At 52.7% G+C, this 22,861-nt stretch overlaps 1 protein-coding gene across 1 annotated transcript; it reads right to left on the bottom strand.

Annotated features, from left to right (window-relative positions):
- Positions 1-14,125: 14,125 nt before the first annotated feature.
- On the bottom strand, positions 14,126-15,972 carry Csf2 (colony stimulating factor 2). The gene is made up of 4 exons (XM_004666579.2): positions 15,814-15,972; positions 15,686-15,727; positions 14,912-15,037; positions 14,126-14,233 (listed from the first exon to the last, which is right to left on the bottom strand). Exons 1-4 carry the CDS (start codon positions 15,970-15,972, stop codon positions 14,126-14,128), a joined length of 435 nt encoding a protein of 144 aa, XP_004666636.1.
- Between the last annotated feature and the right edge of the window lie 6,889 nt (positions 15,973-22,861).

Genomic DNA, 22,861 nt, shown 5'->3' with positions numbered 1-22,861 from the left:
GCAAACCCTGGGGGACCCTTTTGTCTCCAGCTCCCCAGTGCTGGGAGAACAGGCACACTCCCCCACACTCCGCTTTTACATGGGTGCTGGGGTCTACACTCGGGTCCTCATGCTTGTACCGCAAGCACTTTACCCACCGAGCCACCAGTTGGTATTAAGCCAGTGAGACAAAATCCGTGGCTGTGGCAAAACACTTGCGCTGTACCATCAGGATACCTGAGCATTGGCTCACATGTCGCATGCCAGCAGAGAAGGCAGAAGGATGGGTTCATGGTCAAAAGATTTGCTGGTCATATCGTGGGCTGGACCACCCAAGTGCTGCCAGTCACAGAGAATGTGGGGCCATAGCCTATCGAAGACATCGCTGAAGATAAACCTGGGAGGGGTATTTTGCAGGTACATAGGCTGTTCCCCAGATACAGTTCTCACTAGAAATCAAAGGCTTGGGCTGGAGAGATGGCTTAGTGGTCAAGTGCTTGCCTGTGAAGCCTAAGGACCCCGGTTCAAGGCTCAATTCCCCAGGACCCACGTTAGCCAGATGCACAAGGGGGCACATGTGTCTGGAGTTTGTTTGCAGTGACTGGAGGCCCTGGTGCACCTATTATCTCTCTCTTCCCCTCTCTCTCTTTCTCTCTCTCTCTCTCTCTCTCCCTCTTTCTCTGTCACTCTCAAATCAATAAATAAAAATTTAAAAATACATAGAAATCAAAGGCTGACAGGAAGCTGTATCCCTATAGCTGTGATACAAACACCTTGGAAATGAAACAGGAGAAGCCCCTTTTAGGTTCATCCCCTGTGAACTATTTGGAAAATTTGTGCTTCCCATTCCAGCAACTCTGGGCTATGTGGGTTTAGGGGTACTGCTCCCTGCAAGAAGAAGCCTTTCCATCAGAGTCCATAGCAACAGTCCCATTAGGCCATAAGCTAAGGCTGTGTCCAAGACACTTCACCCACCCTCCTTGGAAACAGGGAGAAGGGAAGAGTGAGCACCTTGGCAGAGGTAAGCGGTCACCAGGAGTAGGTGAAGGCTGTGCAGTGTGATTAGCTTTGGAGCTGTGGAAATCTCTTCCACTTGATGACTTCAGCATGAGGTAAGTTCAGCTCAGGAATCAGACAGCTCAGCATGCTACCAGGTAAGCCACCAGGATGGAGAGGGAGTGTGTGGAACAGAGCGTGGAAGAGGAGGTGGCGGACAGCCTTAGTGTTCCTGACATCGGCTATAAGAACAGGGGCTCCACCGGAGATTGTTGCTAGAAAATTTTCAGTGCCAGGGATGGGACACCTTCCAGTGAGTTGCTGGCCATGGAGGCCCCTGATGCCCCCCAAAATTATAGGCCATTTCTGAGGCCCCTGGTTTCCCACCAGGAATAGATGGTAAGACCCTAGTGTTGAAGACTCCACATACTTGGGCTGTAAGGCCACTGAGAAATCCTGCTGGAGCTTTGCTGAAAACCTCTTCCATGTAGACCAGCTGACAGAAAGCTGGAAGAAGCTATTCTTCATGCAGTTCAATGGGAGAGAGAGAAAACACCAGTGAAGATACTCAACAGTGGACACTGCAAGCCTTATAATTGGCCAGCCAGGCCAAATGAACCATAATAGGAGGAAAAGATCATGATATCAAAATAAGAGAGACTGATTGAGAGGGGGAGGGGATATGATGGAGAATGGAGATTCAAAGGGGGGAGTAAGGGGAGGGAGGGTATTACCATGGGATATTTTTTATAATCATGGAAGTTGTTAATAAAAAAATTTTGAATAAAAGAACAGGGGCTCCAATTCATTACTAGCTTTCTCAATCCCTCTCCCCCAGCAAACAAAGCCCACTGAAATCACTACTTGCTTACGAGAGTCCCATTGCTAAATATTTACCAGGCTTTTTTTTTATTTGTTTGTTTGTTTTTTCAAGGCAGGGTCTCACTCTAGCCCAGGCTGACCTGGAATTCACCATGCAGTCTCAGGGTGGCCTCAAACTCTCAGGGATCCTCCTTACCTCTGCCTCCCGAGTGCTGGGATTAAAGGCATGTGCCACCATGCCCGGCTTTTGCCAAGCTATTTTTAAGCCCCTGGTAGTTTGAAACCAACAGTCATCGGTGTATTTGCATCATGGCAATTTGAAAATGTTATAAGTCAAGCTTTATCTGGTTGTTGGCACCACAGGCCTGGAGTCCTGGGATGTATAGGAGGCAGTTATAGAAAGACATAGATCTAGCAGCTTAAGGGCGGACTGTGGTGGGCGCTATGATGTGTAAACAGCCATACCCTTCAGGGGTCAAGGGCTTATTGGCTCTGCTTAGGACTGCTGCCAGAAGACAGCCCTCGGCAGCCAGCCCTCCTTGGGAATTTCCATGTGAGAATGAAACTGCCACTCTCTCCTTCCAGAGAAGCTTATGGCCAGTCGCTGGTCAACACGAAAACATCAGGCTCAGTGCTTTTAGGGCTGCTCTGCAGGGCCGTCGTAGCTCCGGACTCTCCCCTGGGCCATGTTTGCCAGGTCTCCATCTCAGACAGCTGCGCCCTCCTTCTCGCTTCCTCCCTTCCCACCTTCATCAGCTGCTCTTCACTCCAAGTCCCGTCTGCAGGGGGCTCAGCCGGACACAGGCAGCGGAGCGCTCAGAGTAGGGGCGTCTCACGCGCGCTCGCACTGTGCAGACTCAGAGAGGGCCGTGTCCTCAGTCTCCCCGCTGTCGCAGAGCTCACTCACCCCATCCTGGTCCTGAGCCGCTCCCCAGGACCAGAGCCTTCTACACCTTCAGGGCTCTCTCTGGAGGCCGTGGGTGGGGGAGCTGACCGGGCGGAGTTTAACAAGCATCCTGCGCTAACCGTGGGTGCCGCTACAGTGGCCCCAGTGACCATATGTTCTTCAGGACAAAGATGGCCACCATGTTACGGCCACGGGGTCCTCCAGAGGGACTGGGTAACCCTCCCCTCCCCATAAGGCTGGAAAGGGGCCATGAAAATAGATTGATTCTTGAGTCTGACTCAGCGACGGAGTCACAAACCTCCGGGGACTTGTAGGGGAGCCCAAGAGTCTCTCAAAGCTTCTGTTGGCTGTGTCTAAAAATAAAATGAAAGAGAGAGAGAGAACCCCTGAGCACCAGGCCCGCTGAGCTAAGAGCATCGGCATCCAGTACCCAGAGCCCAAACTGTCCCAGGGAGGCCCCAGCAGGAGGAAGGACCTGGTGGCTGGTGGCTGGAGCCATCCTAACAGAGCTTCCTGGGTGTGGAGGGAAAGGAGACTATGAATTATCCTGTTGTTATGTCACTGCCCATGGAGCCGTGACTCCAGAGGCTTCCCTGGCCTCCCTCCTGGCTGGGCCTTCCCTGACAAGGCTTCTGGGGACGTCATCTGCCTCTGTGCTATTCAGTAAGTCACTGCCCATGTCCCCGATTAGTCTTTTCATGTGCCCCGCCAAGCTCTGGCTTAGTCCATCATGTCGGTCTGTTCCGTTAGAAGCCCCGTTCCGTGTCTGTTTGTCACTGTCACGGACTTGCCGTGTCCATCTGTCTCCCTCCCTGAGGCTCCTGGGCCTGGCTTTCAGCCTAGCAAGTTGAGGAAGATGGTCCTTCCTACCACAGAGGCTCCCCTTAACCAGCAGACCCAGGTCTGGGGCCATTTATATTTGCCGCAGAGTTTGCTTTAGGTTCTGTCTCTGTCAGTGATCCCCGTAGGTGGAGAGGAGCCTTGGGAGTCACCCTGGCCCTGGAGGGGGTGCCTGAGGCTCCATAACGTCCTCTTATTTCTACCTGATTTCTAGCACTTCCAGGCAGGAGTTCAGCTCATGGGAGGGGGTATTAGGATCTCTATATGCAACTCTGTCGGGGCATAGAACTTAGACCTGGAAGAGAGCCACGGGAACTATCCAGAGAGGTCCAGCGGTGGGCAAAAGGACCTGAAGACTGGAGGTCACAGCCTCTCAAGGTGTGGAGGAGAGGGGGACTGGGAGTTACCCTGTTGTTGTAGCATGTCTGACTTGGAGCCACGGCTGCCTCCCTGGCCTCCCCTCCCAGCACACGACCTCATCCTGGCTGCAGGAAAAGGTTGAGCAAGAAGAGCCGAGATCTCCGCTGGAAGAGCGTGGGGCTGTCCCTGGCCTCCAGAGTGGGGAAGTGTGACACACTGTCAAAGAGCTTCCTCCCTCTTGCTACTTCCTTTGAGAAGCTTCCCAAACCCGTTAGCTGGGAAAAGGAGCTGGCAGCCGGCGGGCGCAGGCCCCTGGCTCCCAAGGGCATCTTCCTGGCTCGCCTGCCCAAGGCTGCCGTCAGCCAGGGCAGAGACAGCAATCCCGGCCGAGTACCAGGCACCTCCTCAGGGCGCCTGCCAACCTTGGCCCCAGAGACCATTTTCTAAACTCTGGACGCTTTACGTTGCCTTTCCCATTCTAAGTCCCATAAATTCTGCGAGGATTTCCTTGACTCAAAGCTGACAAGATGCTCACTTCCATCCTCCCATGACATAGTCCCTACTAGAAGCAGGGGTGAATGGTCCCTCTCCAAACCTAAGGGTTAGGGCAGAAACCCCACGGTCCCCAATCGAGCAGGTGGCAGCATACCTCTAGGCCCAGGAGGCGGGTGGGCAGCTCCAGACTGGGTGTTCAGGAAGAGGGTGCCCAGTGAAGCCCTCCCTACCTCCCTGGACGTCAGTCTGCCTCGCTGGGGGATCGATGTCAGCCACTCGGACGGGGTTTATTCGGGGGAAGGGGGTGAGCAGGGTTGTGGCTGGTTTGTGTTCTTGGGGCTCAGAGCTCATGTGAGGGAGACAGGGTGGTAAGCACAGAGACTGGGGATGAGTGGAGGGTGGGTGAGGGAGGACGTCCGGCTCGGGCGAAGGGCTCGGAGCTCACCCCGACTCAGCAGCACAGCCACACCAATGCCTCCCGTGCGCGCGCCTCGAGGGCTGGGCTCCCACAGGGCAGTGGGTGCTTGCGGAATGAGTGGATGGGTGCAGGCCACAGGGAGGAAGGCAGGAGGGGTCCCTGGGGAGCAGCGAGCCTGTGGAGCAGTTGAAGTGCCTGTCTGACTGCAGGAGGGGCAGCAGGGCAAGAGCGTAAGGCTGGAGAAGAGCGGGCAGAGCTGAGAGGGGCATCCCGGGCTACAGCAGGGCACTGCTGGGGGCTGCCACTGCAAGGGGAACTCGGGACAGTACCCAGGACGCCATCCCTCAGCTGGTCTCTCCATACGAGACAGCAGCGCATCGGTTTCCTTGGGGTCTCCTAGGGGCTCTGAGGCTACTGCCTCATGACAAAGGCCACGCTCCTCAGTGAGCTGACAGTCATACCCACGACAGGGTGGTGCAGAAGGTGGCCGGGACAGGGGAAGGAGCGGGCATGAGCTCCTGCATGAGCCGCCAAGACTCCTCCAAAGTGGGCACCGTGAGGAGGACAGAGGACAGTCTCTGCGTGCTGGCTCACTCCTTCCGTCTTATTTTATTTTATTTATTATTTTAGTAATTATTTATTATATTACTTATTTTGGGGTCAGATTTTACATGGGCTCTGAGAATCTGAATTCTGGTCAGCAGGTCTGTGTAGTAAGTGCTTTTAACCACTGAGCCATCTTCCCAACCCCAGCCAAATTAATTTGTAGTAGACTGTACCCAAAGGGGAAAGTGCAGGCAAGACTGGAGATACTAGGAGGAGTCGGAAACTCCCTCAGATGCATAGTTCACTGTACACTAACAGTAAAAATGCAAAGAGCATTGTGTAAGAGGTCCTCTCCCAGCCCCAGAAGAGCTGAGGGCTCTGGAAGGAGAGGCTGGCTCCCCTGGGGGGTGGGACAGGTGGTTTGTGGAGAAGGCCTGGGAAGTTTGGGCTACTCTCCCCACGAGGTGAGGGAAAGGGGGACGAAGGTCTTTGATTAATCATCTCACAGGTCGTAGGAACAGGTCTGGGCTGGTGATAGCATCGGTGGCAACAACATGAAACTGTCTCTCTGCTGTCATCTCAAACCACAGCGAAAAATAACTGTGAAGTTGCAACTTTCCTGGCAACCGGGGCTCAGGGTCTCCTCAAAGGAGGGAACTTGGTTAAGCCGTTTCTGAAGGGGAGGCCTGCACCCAGTGGTCCTTCTAAGGGATCAGAAAGGGGGGGTAGGGTGAGGATTCTGTCTGGTTCACCTCCTGGGTGATCCTGAGGAAGTGCCCACCTTTCTGGGGCCTTAAGGCAAGGAGCTGCCAGCCATTGAAGACCTGAGGAATCCCTGCCCCCAACCCTGTGAGGAGCTGCCTGCTCTGCCCCCATGCCATGAGCACGTAGCCTCCCTTGAACCCCAGAGGAGCAGTACCCGCCCTGGACTTTCTCAGCAATGGCACAGTCTATGTGCTGGGCCTCCTTGTGCCAGGGTAGGCTTGCTGGAGCTGTGGCGACTCCATTCCCACCACACCCCACTACACAGATAAAGCTGTTCACAAATAAAAGAGAGAGAGAGAGAGAGAGAGAGAGAAGTATAGGTTATTCTAACTGTAAATATAATAAGGGCGGTTCTGGAGGGCTAGAGCTACTGGAGCTATAATAACTGCTTTTTTGTGGTCAACTTGACAGGATCTACAAGAACTTAGGATACTAGCCTCTTGGGCATGCCTGTCAGGGATTTTGCAGGTTAGGTTAGCCTCCTAGCACTATGTGAGCAACTAGAGTGACTGAGATGGGACGATCCTATTAACTGTGGGAGGCAGCAGTCCACAGGCTGGGGTGGTGGATTGAACGGAAACGAGAAAGGGAGTTGAAGACAAGTGGTCACTGCTCTGCGCTTCCTGACTGTGGATGCAATTCAGCCGGCTCTGCTTCGCATGTCTGCCACCATCCTCCTCATCGTGAGGGACTATGACCTTCAACTGTAAGGTGGAACAAACCCTTCCTTCCTTAAGCTGCTGCTGGACAGATACTTGGTCACAGCGATGTAAAAGTAACTAATACAAGCAGCCATGTGCCTTCATAACCGGGCAGCTGTGCCCTACTCAGAAGCCAGGGTGGCTTATCTGTCCCCTGTCCCTGTAGCCCTGTCCTCCACTTCTTAACCATATGGGCCTGTATGGCCAAGGGCCTACACACACAGGGAGCCAGGAAGCACATGGAGAAAGGGCTTAGGAACACGAAACACCTAGCTTCTGGGGGGCCAGTCCTGCTCCCTTAGGGATACTGCCACTGGCCATATATGGGCAGCCTGATGGCTGTCTCCACCTGGGACTCCAGGAGGCCTAGGATACTATAGATGGTAATTTATCCATGCAAGCCCACACTGAGGTGGTCTGTCTGCTGGAGGGCAGCAGATCCCCTCTTCTACATCCAGACAGAGTGCCACCTTGACTCCAGCCCAAGTAGGAATGCTCCAGACCTTTGAGGAGTCCTACCACATGGCCCATTGAAAAGTAATCCCCAACATCTTGGCTGGACAACTGATTTAGGGAATCCGTGGATGTGACATAAACCACCAGGGAGAATCTTACTTGCCCAGGGATATTGAGGGTATAAATTTTTGGGTTTTTTTTTATTGACAATTTCCAAAACTATAGACAATAAACTATGGTAATTCTCTCCCTCCCCACTTTCCCCTATGAAACTCCACTCTCCATCATAACCCTTCCCCCTCTCAAGCAATCTTTCTTTTATTTTAATGTCATCATCTTTTCCTCCTATTATGATGGTCTTGTGTAGGTAGTATCAGGCACTGCAAGGTCATGGATATCCAGGCCATTTTGTGTCTTGAAGAGTGCATTGTAAAGAGTCCTAGCCTTCCTTTGGCTCTTACATTCTTTCTACCACCTCTTCCACAATGGACCATGGGCCTTAGAAGGTGTGATAGAGATATTTCAGTGCTGAGCACTCCTCTATCACTTCTTCTCAGCACCATGGTGCCTTCTGAGTCATCCCAAGGTCACTGCCATCTGAAAAGAGAAGGTTCTCTAACCAAAAGTGAGAGTAGCATTAATATATGGGTATGAACATTAAGAGAAGTGCTTACTGGGTAATTTGGTGAGCATAGTATATACATTTAGCCAGACACCTGCAGATGTTACACCCCTAGGGTTGATGACTACCCTTGTTGTAGATTTTCAGTATCAGGGATATATTCCCTCCCATGGAGCAGGCCTCCAATCCAATTAGAGAGTGATTGTTTCCCCCATAACAGACATGCCACTATTGCACCCATTGTCTCATTTGGCCTGGCTGGCTAAGTTTAAGGCTTGCAGTGTCCACTGTTGGGTCTTTACTGGTGATTTCTCTCTTGCATAGAACTGCATGCAGCATGGCTTTTCCCAGCTTTCTGTCAGCTGGTCTACATGGAGGAGGTTTTCAGCTCAGCTCCAATAGGACTTCTCAGTGACCTTCTGCAATAGAGGGTGTAAACTTTCTGTGAGCAAGGGAATCCCATGATGCCCACTGACCTTGACTCAGCCTTTCTCCGTAGAGAAAGTACCATCCCATTCCTTCTCACCCAGTGTCATCCATGTTTCAGGTCTTGGCCCCTGTGGATTCTCCTCAGCCCAGGTGTCATTGCAAACCTTTCACGGCTGCCTTCCCAAGTTGCCACATAGCTTAGCGTCTGTCATTCTGGCTCCCGAACTATCCATTCCATTTGTATGACCTCCTTCCTGTCTGTGTGACCTCCCTGCTCAGAGATTCTGTGGGGCTGTCCATGGGCTGGTCCAGTTCTCAAGGTGAGCATGAGTGAGGCCATGATCATGGGTACCTCCTACAGAGGGCACAGTTCAGGCCCGCCCTCTGGTCTGGTAGGGAAAGGTCATGCCCAGGGCCAGTCCCAGCCAATAGGTCAAGGCCATGTTTCTTGGGATAAGTGTCCATCCCAGATCTTCATCTTTCCAATAGACTCGTGTTCTTTTTTTGTATCAGTGTGCATGTGTACACACATGGGGTGCATGTATGTATGTATGTGTACACACATGGGGGTACATGTGTGTGTGTGCACATGCATGTAGATGCCAGAGGACAGCATGAGTGCTGTTTTCCAGGAACATTATCCATCTATTTTTTTACAAAAGTTCTTCTCTCTTTGGCCTCGCGCTTACTGATTAGAGCTAGGCTGGCTGGCCAGCAAGCCCCAGGGATTCTCAAGTCTCCTCAGCACCGAGATATGCCACCACGCCTGGCATTTCCACGCGGGCTCTTCAAAACATGCCCAGGTCCTCATGCTTTTGAGACAAGCACTCTACCAACAGTGTCTCTTAGACCCAGTGCCAACAGGCATCCAGTGAGCTGTGGACTCAGGCCTGCTGCCCTCTGGAGCAGTGCCCATGTATGTGACACCCCGCAAAGCTCCCCAACACCAAGTCCAGCACTGAGCCTCAGAGGGAAACCAGGGCACATGGAACACTCACGTGACCCTCACTGTAGGGCCTCTTCACACGTGGCCGCTGACCCCAGGCAAGGGGGATAAGACTGTCACGTGGAATAGTAAATCCACCTTCGCGCCCGTGCCCTTCCCAGCTCCCTCGCTCACCAAGGGGGGCCCTTCAGCTTGATGAAGTCCAGAACTAGACCTGAGGGGGGCCTTCAGGATTAGAGCTCAACCCCCCTTTGTGACCCAGGACTGAATGGCTGAAAGAACCTACCCAAGGTCACAGCGCAAGCTAGTGGCAGGCCTTTCCCATGTATGTATGCCTTGATGTCCTGGGCATTGCAGTGAGGTGACAAGGACCTACCTGTCCTTATCGATTCCCCAAGTCTCTACTGTCTGGTGCCTCAGGCTCCACCTGGAGCTCAGAGCCAGGGAACACTCATGCCAGCTAAGAGGCCAAGGCAGCAAAGTGGATCTTCCTGCTGGGGTAGCCCAGTAGTTCCACCCAGGCTCTACTGCCAGATATAGAGGAGTGGCCTTAGGAACCCTGAGCACCCGTGCCACACACTCAAGGGACTTTCTCCAGGTTGCCCTGTGTGTTCTGGGATAGCTGGGCAACTTTGCTCAGGTACGCTGCTGACCTGCAGCCTGCATGGCCTTTCTAGGTAGACATAAGCAGCTGTGACCTGAGGTCTTTGGGGAGGGATGGGGAGCTGAGTGACCCTATACTTGCATGCTTTGAAACTTTGAAGCTGGGAGCAACCTGTCACTGGAAGGCACTGCAGACAGGTCCCCCCTTGATGTGATGCCTGCTCACACTCCGGAAAAAGTAGATTTTTATTTGTCATTTTGGTTTGGGGAAGAAGTGATGGGTGTAAGAGTTTGGGGTTGTGGGAAGCTGTCTGGATTGTGGGGTGTGTTAGTTACTTTTCTCATTGCCATGACACAACACCCTGACAAAAGTAACTTAAGACAGGAAAGCTTTATTTCAGCTTACAGTTCGAGGGAAATTCAGTTGTTCATGATAGGGAAGGCATGGCAACAAGAATATGGGGTGACTGGTCACATTGAGTCTGAAGTAGACACGCCTCAGATGTCTCCCTGCAAGGCCCACCCATAGTCTCGTCTCCCCGCCCCGGGTCAGAAAGTCCCACTCCACCCTAACACCCACAGTAAATTGTTTCTGGGGCTCCTCCAATCCCATATGCCATGGCTCTGACCACAGAAAGGGACAGAGCCCCAAGGGCCGCCCTAGTCCTTCCAACATGATTTCCATCCTTCTATAGAGGTGATAACATTTTTTTGTACTTCTTTAAAATTGTGTTTTCCATGGAGAAATACATCATCTGTTTACAAAATAGCTCTTGAAAAATACAAGGAGTATAGATACTATAAAACAAAGCAAACTCCAGTCATGAGACACTACTTACATCATGTGAAAGCAACAGGCTGATTTCCAGGTCATTAAAATGAGAATTAAAAAGTCACTACACAGAAAAGATCCAAGGTTCCAGCCGGATAAAACATTGATGAGGTGACATGAAGCCTTTACTAAACGGAAAGTTTCCCCAAGGTGCAGACAGAATAATGAGACTGAAGCTGTGCCTGGTGATGTCAGTCTACACAGACAGGCACCTCACACTCACCCGCTAGCTGCCCATCTTGTTTACGTAGGTGAGGGAGGGAGAGCAACTACTGTGCCGAGCGAAGACTAGGAGCTCCTATAAAAGAAGTTCTCAGGCCAGGCGTGGTGGCACACGCCTTTAATCCCAGCACTCAGGAGGCAGAGGTAGGAGGATCGCCGTGAGTTCAAGGCTACCAAGACTCCACAGTGAATTCCAGGTCAGCCTGGGCTAGAGTGAGACCTTACCTTGAAAAACCAAAAAAAAAAAAAAAAAAAAAAAAGTTCTCAGGCTGGAGAGATGGTTTAGTGGTTAAGACCCTTGCCTGCAAAGCCAAAGGACCCAGGTTCGATTCCCCAGGATCCACATAAGCCAGATGCACAGGTTGTGTGTGTGTCTGGAGTTTGTCTGCAGTGGCTGGAGGCCCTGGAGAGCCCATTCTCTCTCTCTCTCTGTCTCTCTATCTCTGTCTCTCTCTCTCTCCCTCCATCTCCACTCTTTCTCAAAAAAATAAATTTAAAAATATAAACAAAAAATAATTTCTCATAATTAAGTTGGAGAGTTCTCATCCGTCTTTATGAAGGGCGCCAGATGTGAGTAAACTTACTCTTTGTTCATCTGGACAAACAAACAATACAGGTTTTCCTGACGGGCCTGTCCCGGGAGCCTTCCTCACGCTCTGCGCTGGCACACGTGCGTCTTCACATTGAACTGCGCTTACTTAAACTCATCCCATCCTTCTAAATTAATCTTCCAGCCTTGGAGTGTAGTCCCCCCAAAGCGATGCATTAGTTAGGCTTTCTTTTCATCATGACTCTCAAACGCTGAGCACACATGATTTCTATTTTCCATGATAACTCTTTTTAAGGTTTCCTTGAACTTGGAGAAATCACTTCACTCACTAAGATAGTCCACATGAGGTTCCGATGGCTAAATAAAAAATTCATATTTAAGTCATCTTGGCTATTCACAGTGGTTGCCTTCACTGGGGCAGAACCACTTTGTGACCCCCAGAGCACCAAGGACAAGGGCACATACAAATACATGCTACTTCTCAAAGGTGGATCCGCACTGGGCTGGACACCATTTCTGTGGGAAACACACCAATACATGCGAGTCTAAGGAAATGCAAACATCTCTTTTTGTTTGCTTTTTTGTTTGTTTGTTTGTTGTTTTTTTGAGGTAGGTCATAAGTAGCTTCCAATGAAGACTTGGGGACCTTATCATTGACCAAGGTATGCTTTTTGTGCATTTCCTTTGATTTTAATTTTATTCATTATTTATTTGTGTATGTGTGTAAGAAAGAGAAAGAGGCATATAGAGAGAATGGGCACAAAAGGGCATCCAGCCAACTGCAAACAAACTTGACACATGTGCCACCTGTGCATGTGGCTTACATGGATACTGGGGAATCAAACTTGGGTCCTTAGGCTTCCCAGGCAAGCACCTTAACCACTAAGCCATCTTTCCAGCCCTTTTCATGCATTCTCAATGACCACGTCATGCTCCATGACCCTTGCCTTTGTTGACATCCAGGCTCAGTCTAAGACTTTTTTTTAAAGCTTTTTTAAAATTGAGAACTTCCATACTTACAGACAATAAACCATGATAATTCCCCCCCACACACACACACTTTCCGCTTCACAAATCCACACTCTACCATATCCCCTCCTCTCTCCATTCGTCTCTCATTTATTTTGATGTCATCGTTTTTACCTCCTACTATGAGGGTCTTGTGGAGGTAGTGCTAGGCCCTGCGAGGTCGTGGATATCCAGGCCAATTTCTGTTTCAACGATTGCATTGTCGGCGCTCCTGCCCTTCCTTTGGCTCTTGCCCTCTTCCACCACCTCTTTGACAGCGGACCCTGAGCCCTGCAAGCTATGAAGGAGATGTTTCAGTGCCCAGCCCTCCTCTGCCACTTCTCAGCACTGGAGTGCCTTTTGAGTCATCCCAGTGGTTGCTGCCATCTGAAAAGAGAAGCTTCTCTAAACTCAGTCTAAGATGTTTTTATTTGCAATCACTTGTAGGTTTTGACCTTTCTGCCTGTGTGGGGCAGGTGTCTGACTGAGGCTGGAGCCCCCATGGGTGCAGGCAGAAGCTGAAGGAGCCAGTGTGTGGTGGGTGAATAGCGAGGAAGCCAGCCAACTTCCCAGAGCCGACAGACAGCAAGGAGAATTCTGGCCCCACTGACCTTGGGAGTCCGTGGGAATAGGTTGGGAACAAGTTAAACCACCACAAGTGCCCAGATCACATATTTTAGCAGAAAACACCAAGTAGCTTCAAAACTTTGTGGGAAAATAAGAATGAGTTAAGAAAAATGCTACTTTTCTAGCCCAACATAATCTGAGCTCACATTCTGACTCTCAAAGATTAAGATCACCCATTTGGGGGAGAGTTAGGTAAATATGCTGAGCTCTGCCCTCTGGGGTTTCCTTTCTTTCTCCCTGAGCAGTGAGTTTATTTATTATTTATTATTTATTATCTGAGTTGCCTTGAGAATGATCCAGGCCCTGGGTGTGAGGGCCAGGGCTTCAAGGAGCGTGGTGGCTCTGCCTGATGCCAGGGTGGGTCTGCTCAGAGAGTGTCCCCTTGGCTTCCCAGGATGAACCCCTTCTCTGGACTCAGGTTTCCTGGCCTAGTTGTTTGGACTTATAGGTGACCCTGGAGTCCTTTGCCTGGGGAAGAGGCTCTTAAGCACCCAGGAATATCCACCCAAGCATGGGGGAGGCTATACTCAGGCCCAGCTATCAGCCCCCACTTCGATTTTGGAATTATGGCCCCTCAATACCTGAATCTGCAGCCCTCCCCTACTTTCTCCCACCTCCCAATACCTTCCCCTTCTGAAAATAAACCAGAATACTGAACATATAATAAAAGCAGACTTTTAATAATTTATTATTACAGTAAGACATTGTGAATAAATATGAGCTTAAATAAATAAATAAATAAATAGTTTAAAATATAAATATATAAATAAATATTACAAATCCCTATCAGTATAAAATATCCCTCACTCATCTTCCATGGCCTATATTTTGGTCACTATGCTTAACGAAGGTCTGTGTCACCACCCTTGCCCCCCCCCCTCCCCATGACTGTGGTCCACCCTTCTGTCCCTTCAAGATGGATGTCCTGAGTTCTTGGCTCATCTGGGATGAGCCAGTAGCAGCAATCGGAGGCGCTGGCTCCGTGACAGGCCTGGGCTGTCTCATTCCTGGACCGGATCCCAGCAGTGAAGGGGAATTTCAAACAGAAAGTCCTTCAGGTTCTTTTTGAAAGCTTTGAAGGTGGTATTCTGGGTTTCACAGGAAGTTTCCTGGAGTTAAAAAAAGAAAAAGGAAAAAAAAAAAAAAACAACACTTGAGTCCCGGTGAGTGGATGACAAGGAGATGGAGCAGTCATTTCTTTCTTGCCTCTAAGAACTGGGGCCAGAAGGCCCATTCTAGGGAGTCGGGTAACACGGCCGCCGCGTGGGCTATCCACGGTGGGTACAGCTCTGCCAACCGTAGCTAGCCACAGAGCCCTGGCCCAGCGTCAGGGCAGTAACACTGCTTCTTGGCCAAACAGCCCACCTGAGGACTTCCCTGGACTCTGAGCCACAGACCTCGTTCTCTTCCGGGAAGAAGAAAAAGGTATCTGGGGCTCTTGTCCATTTCAGGGAGACCCCTTCTGGTTTCCATGTAGCACGGCACCCCACAGCAAAGGCCTGGCGGGAATTAGCACATGAGGCCTGGCACTTCCTCTGCACCTTGGGCAGGCCCCAGGTTTCCTAGGGTTTTCTAAGGACTGGCAGCTCTCCCTGGGAGGAGCTGTAGGCTTCAAAGCTCCTCGCTAAGCTCCTGGGGGTTCGGTGCCCCTGATCAGGAGGGCCCGTCTATTGATTCACAACCTGTGTGCTGGACCCTTGAGTGGCCAGAGCCATATGTCTCTCCTCACCCATGCCACCCTCCCAGACTGAGACCTTCTTGCTCAGCGCTCTGATGGGGGTACTCACCCGGGTGGGGGGGCAGTTTTGCTGGTAGTGGTTGGCTATGGTGGTCAGAGACTCGTTGAGCCCGATGAGGCTGCCCCTCAGGCCCCGCTGAAATACCTTCAGGCGGGTCTGCACGCACGTGGGCTCCTGCGGGAAGTGCCCATGCCTCAGTGTGTGGAGACCAAGAGCCCACAGGGGGCCCAGGCCACCCTTCCATTGTTCCCACCGAGGGCATAAGGGATGCGGGAGGGTTCTTGACTAAACTGCCCTCCTCCCTCCTTGGCTCAGGCCACCCTCAGCCAATGCAGCTCATTGCCTCACACTGACACTCAGAAGAAGGAAGGAAAGCAGACTCTCTACCCTCCATCTGTCTAGGAGGAGTGGGGCAGGGTAGGGCATTGCCCTCGCTGTTGTGTGATCAGGTATTGTTCTAGAAGCCCCTCTGCCCCTCTAATCAACTTCCTGTCTCCATAGCGCTTGGTCACAGGTGACAGTGAGTGTCCCAAGCCCATATTCCCATCTCCTAAAACAACGCCCACTGTCCCATCTTTCTCTGCAGGTCCCTCGCCTTTGACTGTTAGCTCAGCCCAGATTTAACTGCTCAGCTGATAAAATGACCCACGTGACTGCCACAGAGACATGCCCAGTGGCCTTTTGAGCACCCAGATGCTGTCCACTCCTCCTGACAGCCAGATGACTTGGGAAAAGCAGACAACCCTGTGAGGGGGTCACTTAAAACGGGACCCTTCAGAACAGAGGCTCTCAGAAAAGGCACGCTAGAGAAAGTCATCTCACCTCATAGATAAGGTCTTCAGAGACAACCTCCACGGTTTCACTCTGCAGAAAGGGAAATGTCAGGTTATCAAGCTGGTAGACAGAGCCAAGCTGGGTCCAGTGGGTGGCCCAGGTTCTCCCTCACTCACCATTACAGCAGCCGTGTCATGACTACCTTTCAGAAGACTCTGAGCTTCCTTGATGACAGCCACGTGTTTCCAGGGCTGAATGACAGAGCTGGGAGAGCGGGTGGGAGCTGAGAAGCTGTAGACCACGGTGCTCAGGAAAAGCAGGTTCTGCAGCCACATCCTCCTGAGGACTTTAGCCTTTCTCTCTGAGTACTGGGCTCACTGGCAAAGAGCTCTTATATACACAGTTAGAGGAAATGATTAATGGTGACCACAGAACACCAGGGAGGCGGGGGAACTACCTGGGCTGTGGAATCTCCTGGCTCTTATCAGCTACACATGGGACCCATGAGCCTTTCTCCAGGTGGTCACGCTTGGGGGTTTTCATTCATGAACCTTTCCAAGAACTGGCAGCCCACCTGCCTGCTGTCTTAAATGCTCTCCAAGCCCTGCCTGGGCAGGCCAAGTCCTCCCGAGGCTGTCCTCTCCTTTGGAGGGGCCTCTGGCCCAATATGGACTTCCTGGCCTAGAGTGGCCGGGGCGGAGCTTGGAGGACAGTAAATGCGGGAGGACACTCCTGCTCCCGGCTCCTCATCCTGCCTGCTATTCCAGGAGGCCTTGGGGTGGGCAGTGGCCACCCTGGTGGACCATTCCAGCCCAGCACTGTCCCCTTCTCCAAGCTACGAGGCTTGAATGTGAGGGGAGCTCTCACAAACCTGTTCACTGTCCCCTTAAGAGTCCAGCCAAATGACACGGTCCTGTGACAGTTCTCACAGAGTCTGGTTAAGGACCTAGAGCCCTGGGCAAACTCAACTCAGCCAAAGCGCCCTGCCCTGTGAGCAGAGGGAATGGTCCCCCCGGGCTCAGCATTCAGCCAGACAGCAGTGTGTTGTCTTCGTGGTGTCTTCCCAGGTGATGTCTACAGTTGAACCCTAAAGCTGCAGCCGGGGGGCTGGGGCTCCTGGTAGAGACAGGTGGCGGGGTGTGGTTTGACTAACGACCCAGACACCACCTTGTTGATTGACCCCTCCATCAAGCTACGTGAACCTCAGTGCCCTCTGTTTGTCCCTTCCAAGTGGGCACACCACTGTTACCTGTACCTCCAGAGAGTACCAGGAGCACCAAGGCTGGCTACAACCCTAAAGCTGCCCTCTACCAGACAGAGGGGCTTCTGGCTTCCTTAGCGAGGTCTTACAGAGTTACTTTCCGACATGGCCCCAACGCCAGCTCCCCGCCAGCTCTAGAGGCCTCTCTGTGGAAGTAGGGACTGCTTCTGGAGAAACTTCAGGCTCTCGAGGGGCTAACAAGTGTTTGATTTTCACAATGGGTTTTAGAGAAGACAGCGCAAGTGTGTGTTTGCACAGGGGATCTAACTCAAGCTGGCCCAGGCAAGGTGTTCTCTGGCCACAGGGCTGTGGGGCCACACGGGTTCAGCTCTGCGTGTCTGCGTGCTGTGTGGTGGCCTGTGTCTGTGTTCACAGGTGCATCTCAGAGAGGAGGTTTTGCATAAGGGTACACCCATGTACACTACACTTTACCTGTTTTGTGAGGGGCTCTGGAAGAGCCTGTTTGAGATGAGAGAAACACCTCATGCTGGACACTCTGCTTTGGGGACCCTGAAGCTAATTCAGCCTTGACCAGTGAGATCCCACACAAGGGAGGAGCTTCAGCTTGGCTCAGGTGGGCAAGCCCTCCGACTGCACGTAGAACTGATGCCAAGATCACGAGAACTATTGGGGAACGCAGGCTGAGGGCTAGAATGAGCGCGATGGACTGGAGACATCCTTGCGGGACCCGATCAGCGACGGGCCAGCAGCCTGTGAAGTGGCAGGAAGAACGGAAAGTAGGTGCGACAAGCCAGAGACACGGCCCGCAGGTGTGGAAGTCAGTGCACAGAGGACAAGGCCCTAAGGGTTTGGGGGTGCAGATCGTGGGCAGATGCACATCTTGCTCCCAGAGAGGTGACATCAGGGTGGAGGCTGTGACATAGGCAGACATTCCTAGATTGCACGTGGGAAAAGAAACGGCAACAGATAGCATCAGTGCGGCCAGGCTGAGTCAGGAGCCCCAGGGGGCTGCGGCAGGGATCGGGTGAGGACCAGGTGGGCGGTGTGACCTCGTTGCCCTCCGGCTCACAGGGCCTGGAGAAAACCCTCTAGAAGGAGTGTCCCGGGAGTGTCCCGCCACACAGGCCCTGAAGGGATGGACATTTGTGACCACACTGGGATCCCTATCACAAGAGGAAGTTACCACAGGGCTTAGGGAAGGAGCCTCAGCGCTGTTCACAATCTGTGGGATATCCACAGGGGCCACATAACACGGTCCCCCTTCCTTGTGCCCAGTGCCCTGTACGCTGCCCGCAGGGTCTGAGGCACAGGAACACTGTCCATGGCCACGCAGGGCAAGAGAGCACCCAAGCCAGGGTTTGAATTTGTGTCCATTCCTACACTATCTCCAGGGTCAGTCAGGAAATACTGGTCACCGGGCTGGCCCAGCAAAGGGTCGTTCCATCACACTTGTTGCCCTGAGGGTCACTGTAAAGGGACACTCCTGTCTTGGAGGAAGGCTAGAGTGGCCTGTACTGTCCCAGGGACATCTGGGGGCTGAGGGAGAGTTTCTCCAGCAGCTACTGTGTCTCTGGCTTGGGCTCTTGTCCCCAGTCAGCCTCGTCGGGTTCTGAGATAGCCTGGGCCTGCCCCCTGGGCTCCACTGCCTCCTCCACACAATTGGTTAGCTGCTAACTGTTCCTCAGAGGAAACAGTCTCCATCCCAGGAAACCTGACAGGGAGAACATCCCGGGAGAAGTAAGCTTTGATATCTTTCCACCCTGAAGAAGCCCAAAGCTGGCAGAGGACCCTGGCCAAACTCCAGTTCTGCCCCTGCCTGCTCCCTGCCTGTCCCCTGGCCTTTGGCATCGCTGAGTCCTGACCAGTCTGTGAGGACCTGAGAGGAGCCAATGTCCAGCTATGGGTGGCCTCTGCATCCATCCAACCAGGCCTCTGGAAGGGTATGCAACATGTGGGGCTCCGTCCTTGTGCTCAGAGAGCGCTGCGTCTGTGGTCCCGTGGGGATAGGGGACAAGGACAGCCAGGACAGGAGGCGGGTGAGGCAGCTATGGAGCTCACAGCCTGGCTCAAGCAGCTGGGTGGGCACCAGGCTTCAGTGGAGAAGACACAAAATGGCATGAAGTTTGGGGTGTCAAACAGGCTAGACTGGATGTGGCAAGAGAAAGGCCAAGGGACCTCCAGGAATACTTGGTTAGCCGTGGCTGTGTGGGTCCAGAGCTCAGGACCAGACACTAGAAAGTCTCTGGCAAAGAGGGGCATCCCAGACACCAGCAGAGCTGCATGGAGTCAGCTGTTAGTGCCCAGGGATGCCAACTCTTGAAGCAATGAGACCTTCCAGCTGGCTTCCTTCCCTGTCCCTGGAGCTCCTCACTCTTGCCCTAGGACCTGACATCTACAGCAGGCCCACTCAGGTGGATGAGCCCTGTGGGGTCACACCCCCAAGGAAACACCAGGCCCTCTTACCACTGTGCCCTTCCCTACCTGGACCCCTTGCTTGCCCAGGGCTCTCTCCAGGGCCGGGAACTGCCCTACCCCCGAATCCCTGCCTGGGTCCTTAGCCCATCCGGGAGGATCAGCAGCCGGGCTCACACCAGGGATAGAATGGAAGTGGCAGTTGCTGTTTTCTGCCCTCAGCAGAGCAGGGTTCTGGAATGAGCTTTCCCAAGAACGTGCTACGTCCCTTGGCTCCCTCCGACTCTCCACGAGGCCTTTTCTGGCTAGGCACAACACTGACCTATGGGGTCTTCAGGTCCCGGAGGCCTTGGCCTTGGATCTAGCTCTGGACAGATCACCGTCTGCTCCTTGCTACACCACCCCAGAGAATCCACACAGGGCTGAGGACCCCCAACCCCATTCTGGCTGAGGGGCCAGCAGAGGTGATCATGATGACCCTGAATTGGAAGGGCGCTTAGTGTGCTTCCAGGTAGCAGGAAGGGGCTGCAGGGACGTTTCCTCCCAGCCCTGGACTACCAGCTCAGAACTGCTTTCCTTCACACACTCACACTCACACACACACACACACACACACTCACACGCCCATGCCCTCAGGCCACATCCCAGTTATGGATGTGCCAAGTCACCCATGTGCTTCCTTGAGTGCAAGGAGCCTGGCTGGTCATAAGCGCAGGGCTGACGGCCAAGACCCAGACCTGCCTTCAGACGTGACCACTTCATGCCCCAGAGCACTTTCCTAGCCTGAGCCCCGCTAGGGCACGGAGAGCTCTGCTATTTGCTGTGAGATGCCCATAAAGATTGGCACATAAAGGTGCTACCTAGGGCCAGAGAGATGGCTTAGCAGTTAAGACGTTTGCATGCAAAGCCAAAGGATCCCAGTTCGATTCTCCAGGACCCACATAAGCCAGATGCACAAGGGGATGCACGCACCTAGAGTTCGTTTGCAGTGGCTGGAGGCCCTGGCACACCCATTCTCTCTCTCTCTCTCTCTCTCTCTCTCTCTCTCTCTCTCTCTCTCTCTCACACACACACACACACACACACACACACTCTCTCTCTCTCTCTGTGTCTTTCTCTCTATCTCTGACTCTCTACCTGTTTCTCCCTCAAATAAATAAATAAAACATTTTTTAAAGGTGCTACCTAAATATTGCCAAGAGCTGCATGATTGGAGATTTTCTGCTTTGGTTTTCTGTTTGGGCTAACTGGGTGTCTCCACTCCAGCCTCAGTCTCCCAGCCTGTCAATGAGAGAGAAGCTATCGCAGGGTCTTTGCCAGTCTCAGAGCCTTTGTCTCCCTGAGTCGAGGGTGGAAGTATATTAAGTCACCCTTGATGGTGACAGCCCCTGAGTTCCCTCATACTTCTGCACATGCAGCCTCAGGGGGCAAAGGCAGCCTGGCCAGCTAGATATGCATGGGACCTCAGCTGACCACATGGGGCTGAGCCACTCCCACCCTCAAAGGGGAGCACCAGGTGCCATCCTCTCCAGCCCTGCCCACTGCTCTAAAGCGGTCCTAGGCTGCCAGGGGCTCGGAGCCATGCTCTGTAAGAAGAACAAGAGTGCCCTTAACCCAAGGAGGGCAGGGAAATCGCCTTTAACAGATAACACATGGCCCACAGACAGTTTGCCTACCCTGTGATCCCAGGAGCAAAGCTCTGACGAAGGCTCACAGGGGCTGACCAACGTTTGAATCACCCGAGTTTAGGAGGACCCCAGCCCAGCCCATGGGGTGAGGTCAGGACACGGAATATGTCACAGTATGTGATCATAGATAGAGGAAGGGATGAAAATCGCCATCCCATGCCAGATCTGAATGCTCTTATCTGTCCCTGAGTCGCCCCTGTCAGAGGCCCACTCCCAGCAGGGACGTGTGAAGAAAGTGCCACAGTCAAGGTTGAGGGCTTCTGTCTGAGAGGGAGGTGGGGACACCTCGAAGCAGGGATCTGTGCGCCCTGGAGAACAGTGAGGGAACTTGGGAGGGACAGGAAAGTGTCACGGCATGACCCATGCTGCAGGCGGAAGGCGAGCCTGGGGCCTTGGGTGACTGGGTGGGTGCTAAAGGACGTGTGGCTGCCCATGGCAGTGGGGACAGCAGTGAACTACATGTTCTCTCTGAAGCTGCTTGACAAGGGGGCAGAGCCGGGCCCCAGAGGTCCACCTAATGGGGGGCAGTGCTGGGTATATAAAAGGGAGCTGAAGGACACATAGAGGTTTCTAGCAGTAAATGCGGGCATGGTTAGGGGAACGGATGTGGGGCGGAGTTAAATTCTTGGCTAGAAGTGGGAGGCTGTGACATGACAAGGTATTGGGCCCAAATCCAGGCAAGAAGAGTCCCCAGGGAGGGATCTGGGATTCTTGTGCTTTAGCAGAAGTGTGGCTGAGGAATTCGGAAGCTCTGTCATGGCAGTTTCTTCATTTCTCTGTGCCTTGCTACCTTAAACTTCCTCAGGTCACTGTGGGGTCTTTCTGCTCAGGCGACAGAAACTTTGCCAGACCCATCTCCATCTCTGTGAGCCTGACTTGAAGTTTTCAAGGGGAAACCGGAGCTCACTCACTCTGTGAGGACACATGGGGTCCTTCACCCTGACACTCTCCCCTGCCCACCTCCATGTTCCCCCCACTCTGTTGAACGGGGCTTCCACCCACATCTCTTTCCCTTTGTTCTGGCTCTGTCATGCTGGGGTGAAACAATGTCTGCAGGGCCCCAGCCCAACCTTTCTCTCCCTACTTCACCAAGCCTCAGGCCTTGCCATTCAAGCGAGTGCCGTTGACCACTGAGCAATGTCCCAAGCCCAGGCTTTGCCATCCCTTGTCCCCATCTCTACAGGCAGGGCGCAAGGAAGAGGGAATAGGGAAAGGAACCAAATGAGACACAAAGGGGACCTGCCTCCATCTTGATTACCTGGTCTTCGTCCCACTGAGTGGCTCAAATGCTTGGACTTCTGTGCCTCAGTTTACCCCACACTGCTACAGCTCTAAACCTGTGCTCCCCAGTGCTGTCCATCCGACTACTCTCCGCACCTGTCCTCGCCCAAGCTCCCGGGACACCACTCCTGGTGGGCGGCAGCTCCTTTCAGGCTGTAATGAAGTAGCCCTGACGCTGTGAAGCTGACCTGTGTCCTGTCAACCCCTGCCTCTGAATGGGGGGGACATGGGGGGGTCCTCAACACATTTGCTTCATTGACTCAGTGGGGGTTCAAGGTAGAGGGGGAAGAGCATAGCTCCGTCCTGCAGCAGGAGGGTTTGAACTGTGGGGTGAGTTTGGCCAGGCCCTTCCTTAGGTAATTGCCTTTTGGTCAATTTTTCCTTTGTTCTATTTTTCTGAAATTTTAAAAGTTTTGGTAAAGAGCAGATAAGTTCCCGCATCTTGCAGTCCTAATAAAAAAATAACTATATGTTTAAGCTAAGATAAAAGTATAAACAGAATTCCTGTTGACCACTGTAAAATACTTTGCTGAAGAGGCACCTTGGACGTGGAGAGGAGAGTGGCCGGGCCTTCCTTGTGCGGCTTCTGGGCTTCGAGATGGGATGCTGCTGCCCCCTGCT

Source organism: Jaculus jaculus, chromosome 6 (assembly GCF_020740685.1).
Source record: "Jaculus jaculus isolate mJacJac1 chromosome 6, mJacJac1.mat.Y.cur, whole genome shotgun sequence".
In the NCBI taxonomy this organism is placed as follows: domain Eukaryota; kingdom Metazoa; phylum Chordata; class Mammalia; order Rodentia; family Dipodidae; genus Jaculus; species Jaculus jaculus.
This window is presented reverse-complemented; position numbering and strand designations above follow the sequence as displayed.